Source organism: Solanum pennellii, chromosome 6 (assembly GCF_001406875.1).
Source record: "Solanum pennellii chromosome 6, SPENNV200".
NCBI lineage: Eukaryota > Viridiplantae > Streptophyta > Magnoliopsida > Solanales > Solanaceae > Solanum > Solanum pennellii.
Window position 1 is genome coordinate 49,439,017 of NC_028642.1, and position 9,316 is coordinate 49,448,332.

Sequence of the window (9,316 nt, forward strand, 5' to 3'; positions counted from 1 at the left end):
AAAAATTAAATTAAATTTACATACTAGAATAAAATTGAAAAAATACAAAAGAAATATCATGAATAATCCTGCCTTTCAAATTTCTTCTTTCGATTAAATTTAGTTTCACTTTATCTTTAAAATATTTCATCTCTATTTCAATTTCAAGTTTAAGAACAATTTATAAATTTGAAAGAGTTCCTTTAAATTAATATATAAAAAAAGAGTTACGTAAAAATAAAATAAAAATAATTCGCCTATTAAATTTAAACAATTGAAATTGAAAAGAAGAAATACCATAAAAAAAATTAGAAAAAACATATAATTATGTTCAAACCATGTTAAGCCAAATTCCTAAACCCCTTAACCGCTGAGCTANTATATACTCATCAAAATAAATGATTGACCTTTATATATACAATATAATTTTTAGATGAAAGGATTCAGGTGAATTCGGTGACCTCTACGTAAATCCGCTTCTCCCTATCAAGGGTGGATCCACGTAGGCTCCAGGGTGTCCAATTGAACACCCTTCGTCGAAAAAAAAACGCTATATATACACGTGAAATTTTGATTCAATATTGGTATATATATAAGTTGGACCCCTAAAGTAACTAAACAAGACGCAGTCGAATTAGCAATAGCTGGCGAAATACCTACAGTTTGTCTGGTTTGATTCCCTGCCACGCATTTCATTTTTTATTGTTATTTTTGACTTCTCGAATTTAATTAATTAAAAAGACATGCATAGTTTTAGCATAAATATTTATTGGCCTGTTGGTTAATTGTGTCATGAATCCCTCATTGGTCTAAGATCGAATCCTTCTAACACAAATTATTTTTTTCCAATTAAAATTGATTTGTTTCCTTAAATTTTAATATCTTTTCACTATGAAATAAGATTTCCTAAAATTTAATACTTTTTCCTTGTGGATTTTTTTAATTAAAATTGAATTATTTTCTTAAATTTTAATACATTTTCTTTATAGAATAAGATTTCCTTAAATTTTAATAACTTTTCCTTGTAGAATAAGATTTCTTTAAAATAAATTTAAAAATTCTTATGGAATAAGATTTTCTTTCTCTATAAATACAAGACGCAATTACCCAAATTATATCACCATATTATTAAGAATAGAATCTCAATAATTCTCTTTTTTTTTTCTGCTCGTTCTTTTATTTTATAACAAAATAATTAATCCATTTATATTTCGCTTAGTGAACTTTGTTTTACTTTTGCCAGTTGCTACTGCAACCGTCGAAAGAGATTTCTCGGCAATTAAGTATATTAAAAATGACTTTCGAAATAAAATGGATGATGAGTTTTTAGATGGTTGTGTAGTGCCTTATGTAGAAAAGAAAGTATTTCGTACTATTTCTAATGAATTTATTATAAAAACATTTCAAGAAATGAAACTTCACAAGTACAATTATAAAATATTTTTAAATCATGTTTTCAATAGTAATTTATTTTTTTTATGTTAGTTTTGAATTATACACTTGTAATTCTATTAAAAATATTCTTATATTTAATTAAATATTGCTTAACTTGATTATTGTTTTGATAGTTTAAATTATCATTTTATTTTTAAAACAAAATATTAAAAATTTAAACATCCTTGATGAAATTCCTGGCAACACCAGTGCCCCTATATTCTCATTCAGTGTCCCTTGAATAGTATTCACAGTGGCCAGTGGGGTATTCTCATCTTAGTCGTCTTTTAAACTCTTTTCTACTTATTTTATTATATATATTTCTTTTTTCTAAAAACTTTATAATAATACGAATATTAAACCATGTGCGTTCACACTATAATAAAATAATTGATAATTAATTAACGATAATAATTTAAGTGCAATTTAATATGTAAATTCTTTTAATAGCAATAACACTTCTTTAGATATTCCTAAAGTCTTTAGAATAACACTTCTTTAAATATTCCTAAAGTCTTTAGCGAGGATCCGCTAGCAATTAACTAATTGATGCTAGTATATTACTTTTGATTTTAGTGAGGATCCAATAACAATTAACTAATTAATATTAGTATATCACTTTTTGTTAGTATGCATATTTATTGCTAGGGGCGGAGCCACCTTGGTACAAGGGGTTCATCCGAATGCTTTTCGATGGAAAATTATATTATTTATAAAATAATATTTTATGTATATATAGTAAATGTGGAATCCCCTTCAGATACTCCGTGTGTCTATTTCTACGAACTTTGAACCCGTTTATTGAAAATCCTGCGTCCACCACTATTTATTGCGGCTTCAAAATTAAACATAAAATCAAGTTTACTGATGCAAAAATCAATTTTTTCTCTTTGGATAGAACAATTAAGTAGACAAGGGCAACGTCCAAAAGTTCCTTATTAATTTCAAGTTTCTTGTTTCCAAAATTTTTAAAAACAAATTATTAAGCCAAACATTACATAAATACACTTCGCACAATCACATTAACAAGGTAAAGAAGAACAATTGCAAATTAAAATTAAATCAGGAATAAATTAAAAGAAGATTATTTTTCTTCCATACTAGGAACTGCTACAAGAGGAACAGCCTTCCTCAAACTAACTCCAAATTGTTCCTCCATGTTCAATTCCTCCGGAGCCATTCCATCAGGTAACTTCCAATTAAATGGTTGAATAATAGAAGCCAACATCAAATTCACCATTCTTATAGCCAGCGGTATTCCAGGACAAATCCTCCTCCCCGCGCCAAATGGAATAAACTCAAAATCCCTACCTTTATAATCCACGTTAGATTCGATGAATCTTTGAGGCAAAAACTCTAGTGCCCTTTCCCATGACTTGGGATCTCTTCCGATTGCCCATGCATTCACGAAAACTTGACTGTCTTTAGGCACGTTGAAGCCCAACACTTGTATGTCGTGTTGGGCTTTGTGCGGTAATAATAATGGAACTGCGGGGTGAAGTCTCATGGTTTCTTTTACAACTGCTTGAAGATATGGGAGTTTGTCCATGTCTGATTCTTTAACTGCTCTTTCTAGCCCTATTTGTTCGATTATTTCTTGTCGTACTTTGTTGAGTTCTTCAGGTTTTCGAAGAAGTTCTGCCATTGCCCATTCTGTTGTTATGGCCGATGTATCACTTCCCGCAATGAACAAATCCTGTCATGCCATAAACATATTAACTTCATACATATTACTTCTCTGTTTCAATTTATGTGACAATCGTATCTTTATCAATTCTGAAGGAATATTGATTGTATTAAAGTGTTGATCTAATAAGGGAATACATGGGAGATATATATAGAAGGAGTACTAATCCTAATAGGACTAGGATTAGTACACAGTAAATACTAATATTATTTAATACTATTTATTTAATACTATGTGTTATTAAATTCTTTCTAAAGAATGATTGATGTATTTCAAAATAATTAATTTTATACTTTTTGTTTTAACGTCACCAAATATTCATTTGTTTTCTGAGAGCTAAGATATTTAGAATATGAGTGCACCAAAAAAAATGATTGCTAGTCATTTATAAAATTAGCCTAAGGGCCTTTTAAAAAAGGATTCCTAGTCCTATAGTAGCTAACTTGGTTTTGACTTAAGTGCAGGATTTGATTTTTCTTTATAACATATATATTTTTAAAAAAATTATTTTAAATTTTTTTTAATTACATCGAATTAATACTAGTTTACGTTTCCCATATTCTTGCCTATAAATTTGCCCGTAGACACGACTGACGCCACCATACGGAGAGATGAATTCACTTGATATGAGTCAAAGAGAGAATTAGTAAATATTTAGTCATTAATTATTCACCAACGCTTAATATTTTGTACCACTATTTATTTAAAACTTACCTATAGCAAGTCTTTTTCATTTCTTAAGTTTTGCATTCAATCTATGCACAAATCTATGATGACAATTTGCTTTGTAGACCAAGAAAAGTATGTTTTTTTAATAACCACATTTAATCTAGATATTTTATATCTGTCACATTGACGCTAACGTTTGGGACCGATTTTGCCAAATATTTTTGACAAGTTCTATGTTTGGTGAAGTTTTAATATGCACAAGTATAATATTAACAAATTTCAGTTAAATATAACTTTTTTAAAATTTTAATAGTCTTTCTTAAATTTCATGTTTAATAAAAGTAAACTATTAATATTTTCCTCTCACCTCTTAAAATTTCATTTTTCCAAGAGACGAATATATTTAGAAAAACTCAAAATCTTTTTAATCTGTCAAAGTTAACTGATAGCTTGATATTATATTTGTCGTTGATAAGAGATTGATGCAGATATCTTATAAAAAAAATAATCAAGATGTGCAATTATTACTTACCACCATAAGAGGCTTGATAGTTGTACCAAATCCAGACCCATCATCTTCACATTGATCAAGAAGTATATCCAAAAAATCCCCTTTTTTCTTCATCCCTATAGCTCTAGCTTCTATTCCCTTTTCAATATTTTCTTCAAATATTTCATGCAACCTTAAATACGCTGGCTTTATACGCTTCCCTACTCCTTGCAAATCTAACCACTTTAAAATCGGAAAAAAATCAGATAGATTCGGTACCCCGGCATCTTCCATAATTGTCCATACCAATTCCTTAAACTCATGAGCCTTTTTAAATTCCGGATCCACCATATCCATCGAGAAAATCGTGTTTGATATTGAATTCAACGTGGTCGCGAACGCGACCCGTCCAATATCAACAGCCGAGCCACTCTCACACTGGCTCCTTATATGGCTCACTAGTTGTTCCGCCTTTTGGTGACGTAGTTCTTGAAGCAAATCAAGCCGTTGATTATTAAACATTTGCGTACTTAGAAACCTTCTCTTTTTTTTCCACATGTGATCGCCGTTAACCCATGCTAACGTGGCTTCAGGGTTCGGCTGAGCAGCTACGGCTACAGGGACAATACGTGCTGAGAAAGTTTCGTCGTGTTTGTGGAGAATCTCTTTGGCTACTTCGGCTGAGGAGACTACTATGGTTGTGAGTGAGCCGAGCTGTAGAGTCATGAGAGGGCCATGTTTTTTGGCTAGCTCGGCTAGTGATTGGTTAGGTTTTGTACCTAGTTTTAAGAGTGAGCCGATTATTGGGAGACCAGTAGGACCTGGTGGTAGTTTATTGGATTTAGAATTGATATATGGCTTGATGATGAACAAGATAAATGAGATGAAGATAATAACAAGGATTGGGAGTTCCATATTTTTGGTAAGTTTGGGACATTAATATGCAAAAGAATGATGTACACTTTATATAGAGCATACACTTGGCTAATGTTTTGAGGGTGGTTAGGAAACTTTATAATGTTTGAAATATTTTAGGAAATTTGATAATGTTTAAATATTTGCACGTTGTGGAAACTTTCACTCATAAACTTTTTTATTTTTTAAATATAAATTCAAACACAATTTTTTAAGTTGTTTACTCCTTCATGGTTCGGTTTGGATCGGTTATTAATTAAAATCAAAGTATTTTAGTCGATTTTTTAAATTTCTAAAATCAAGCCAAATTAAAACTAAATGAAAAAATAATCATCGGTTGGTTATCGTCAATTTGGTTTAGCTTTTCTGATTTTTTTATTTGAAAGAAATAATTTTTTTTAAGGATATACATATCTTGATAGACACAAACTAGTATACGAACAATCCATAGGAAAGTTATTATCGGTTCAATTAACCAACTAAGCAATACCAAAGTTATTATTTCACAAATAAAATGATTTAATTAAGAGAAAATGTAACTATCTTATCTTAGGTAGGGTAGGTAAAGACTAAAGGAATAAATTTTGATGGACTTGGACTTAAGATTGTAATATTCTCCACTTCAAAAAGTATGTCATATTTTTCTTTTTAGTATGTTTAAAGAATGACATTTTTTCTTTTTTGATACATATTAATTTTAGTTTTCCACGTGACATGTTTAAGACCGCAAGATTAAAGAACAATTTTATACTTTTGACTTAACTTTAATTTAGTACTATAAGATTCAAAAGTTTTCTTTATTTTCCTAAATTCCGTGTCAAGTTAAACTAGGTCACTCTTTTTGAAACGGAGGAAATGGTTAAACTAAAATTTAATTGTTGGCCTTGAGAAAATTGTAAAGTTAAATACTTAAGTTAATAAAAAAAAATACTTAAGTTAATCAAAATTAAACAAAATATTTATATTTCATTTATGAATAATATATAAATAATTCAAAGTAACGTTTTAGTAGTAAAACGTTACTTACAGTAACGTATATCAATCTAACGCCGTCAGTTTTAAAAAATAAAATATACCATAAAACATTACTGTGAAATACGTTTATATTAGTTTTGTAAAATTTTTAAAAAACGTATTATTTTGATAAATTACTTTATATAATGACTTAGTTTGATAAAAAGTTCCTAATACCCACATTACTAATACCTTAAGATATTATATTTAAAATTTATATATCACGTCCTTATAGTGTTTACGACTTTAAGTGTTTAGTTACTGAGTAAGATAAAGTTGGGCGTTTAGACCTGTATTTTCAAAGTTAGTAGGATTATTTATCAGTTAAAATCAAATTTAAGTATTTATTTAACTATTATGTCCATAATTACTTCATGCACGTAATATTCAATTAATTACTTCCTCTGGTCCCTTATATTTGTCACTTCAAAATTTTAAAAAGTACAAATTGTTCCTATCGAACTCCCAGAAAGCGTATTGTAACTAATTGATCAAGTAATGAAAATATATAAAAGGGGTGATTTAGCCAAAATATATCTTTTCTGGCTAACCAAAAAATAAACTTTCGTTAAGAAAAAGTATATTAAGTATTTTTTTTTAATGGGTGTGTAAACTTTAAACGACGGATAAAAGAAAAATCTGAGAGAACAATTAAAATGTGTATATTGATACTTTTATGTAAAAGTTATCTAAATTGTAAACTATTTTTGTAAAATACTATGTGCAAAGTATTGAGTAACAATAATTAATAATAATAAAGAAAACATAATACGTGAATATTTATATTTTCATGGTTAGTAATTCATTATATCTGAAGAAATTCACAAGTAAATGAGGGACCATAAACATACATTTCACTTTTAAACTCTCTGTTTTTAACCAAATTTATATCAAAAAGACTATTTTGTAGTATTTTGGTTTATCAATTGTGAGTAGGTAGGTTTACTATTTTATTTATTTAATTAATTCTGTTGGTCGAATCAATGACTTTCTTAGCCTATTTTTAGAGAAAAAGAACTAATCAACTTATATATGTTCAGTATATGATTAAAGTAGCAAGATTAGACCTTCTTATCACTTTTTCGACCTTAATTAGGCCCATTGAATTTCAACTTTTGATTAAAATTATTATTAACATTCCTTTGCTTTTATACAACGTTGTTTATTTGAATATTTTTTTATAAAGTGATGTGTAAAATTAATTTTAAAATAAACTTTATTGATATAATATTATAAAAAATAATTGTTTTCTTATATAGAGATCGATCAGGATATTATTAATTATAGTCCGAAAGGCAGTAATTTGATTCTCTGAAATTATATTTGGCAAGAGTTTTTTGAATTTGTGACACACATCACTTTATTACAATTGGCGGCCTAAAATTACTTATTAGATGCGCAATTGGACAAAAGTTCCTCTATAATTTACTCATGATATTATATATGAGTCCAGATGAAAAGAAAAGGGTAAACCACATATATAGAATGGTGTATGAATAATCATTGTGGTAAATATGCATGGTTGATCGATGCCCATACATTACTCACCTTAGATGATGTAATTATCTTTACCTCTGGTGGTAAGAAATCACTGGAATTAGTTATGCATCAACATCAAAATTTATCAAAAATGCTCTAGAAATGATTTTAATTATGCCGAACTTAAGCCAAAGAGGATTCAATATCAATTTGTTGGAAGATATGGAAAGTAAGCTGTTCAGTAATATATTGATGGAAGTAGGGATGCCAATGGAAGAGCTAGAACTAACATCGATAGCCAACCAAGTTGCATATGTCTTGGCAAAACGGAGTATTACAAATGAGGAGTTGGTTATTTTTGCACATGCTAACCTACCATCTATACCCAACCTTACAAACTTGTTCTCATACAAATGGAGTCTGATCCCTAAGGCAAAGTAGAAGAAGAATTATTTTGTATAGAACTGATCCAGTTGAGATGTTATAGCTAATTTTGTTTATTACGTTGAACTTGTATTGTTTTTGTTAGAACCTTAGTTTTTGTGAAGCAGCGCGGCTATAGGAACTGGGTCGAACTCCCCTTGGCCCTTAGCATTGTAATTTTATTCATCAATATAAAGGTCTCACCTTCATTTGGTGATAGTTTATCGGTTACAAACGTGTCTTACATCACTTTGGAGAAGACAGGTGGTTTGACTTCTAAAGGAGTAAGAAGAAGAACTCACAAGTTTTGCCCAAACTTGTTATATTGTTTGAGGCCTGTGAATTTTGTACATATGGTGAATGAAGTATTTTTAGTTTTGTTTAATAATATGGAAAAATCAGGTGAAAGGGTATTTAGAACATACCAATTTTGCTTATTTCAGTTTGATTAAAGCCAGAAGAGGACTCATTCACATTAGGTCACCAATCAATTCATCCATCAAATTAGATGAAAGGATCTCCTTCTCAATGTCAACACCCTCTTCGAAGGCTTCAAAGCTGACTTCAAGTATTGTGTGCTCATGTCCTTGTCAACAACCTCATCTGACGGTTAAGGTTGAAACACTTCCCAGCCATATATGCTTTCATTAGTTTGAATTGAGATTTTTTTATGGCTGCCTTCTCTTTTTTTGTTTAATTCTACCTTTAGTTTATAAATACTACTAAATAGACCCAACTTACTAAACTAATTTAGTTTAGCTTGTTCTGTTTATTATTTGTTGAAATTTTGTTAACTTACATTCTGGTTAGCTATGCATCTTTAAATACTATTAGGCTAGCTCCAACGTGAATAATGTAAAATAGATTGATTCAATAATGGACAAATAACAAAAAATTTGCTTCATTCTGAGGTTGAGGTTATTTAATCATAAGATTTATCCATATTAAATGAATTGGGCATCCAACTCATTTGAAAATGGGTAAAAAACGAATAGTACCCATATTACCCATTTAAAATGGATAGTTAAATGGATAAAATGAGTAAAAACAAACAAAAAAGTAATAAAGGGTTGTATAGTGAGAAAGTTTTTTTTCTTTTAAACAAAAATCTATAAAGAAAACATGAAACTTTTTTTTTTTACATTTAATTTGGGATAGTGGATGGTAGGTCTAGGCCGCTAGGGTGGGGGCTGGGGCTGATAGGGGGTAGAGGGGGGGTAGAGGGG

At 29.4% G+C, this 9,316-nt stretch overlaps 1 protein-coding gene and 1 long non-coding RNA gene across 2 annotated transcripts; both read right to left on the minus strand.

Moving 5' to 3' along the window:
• Window positions 1-2,407: 2,407 nt before the first annotated feature.
• LOC107021806 (geraniol 8-hydroxylase-like) lies at window positions 2,408-5,314 on the minus strand. Its single transcript, XM_015222519.2, has 2 exons — window positions 4,302-5,314; window positions 2,408-3,109 (listed from the first exon to the last, which is right to left on the minus strand). Exons 1-2 carry the CDS (start codon window positions 5,172-5,174, stop codon window positions 2,498-2,500), a joined length of 1,485 nt encoding a protein of 494 aa, XP_015078005.1. The 5' UTR covers window positions 5,175-5,314; the 3' UTR covers window positions 2,408-2,497.
• Window positions 5,315-7,601: 2,287 nt separating this feature from the next.
• On the minus strand, window positions 7,602-8,874 carry LOC114077553. The gene is made up of 2 exons (XR_003578872.1): window positions 8,516-8,874; window positions 7,602-8,426 (listed from the first exon to the last, which is right to left on the minus strand). It is a non-coding gene; the product is annotated as an uncharacterized LOC114077553 (long non-coding RNA).
• Between the last annotated feature and the right edge of the window lie 442 nt (window positions 8,875-9,316).

Coding starts and splice junctions, on each gene's coding strand:
- LOC107021806 (XM_015222519.2), bottom strand. CDS start 5,174: ATGGAACTCCCAATCCTTGTTATTATCTTCATCTCATTTATCTTGTTC. Junction 3,110..4,301: donor CTATCAAGCCTCTTATGGTG/GTAAGTAATAAT, acceptor ATGGCATGACAG/GATTTGTTCATTGCGGGAAG.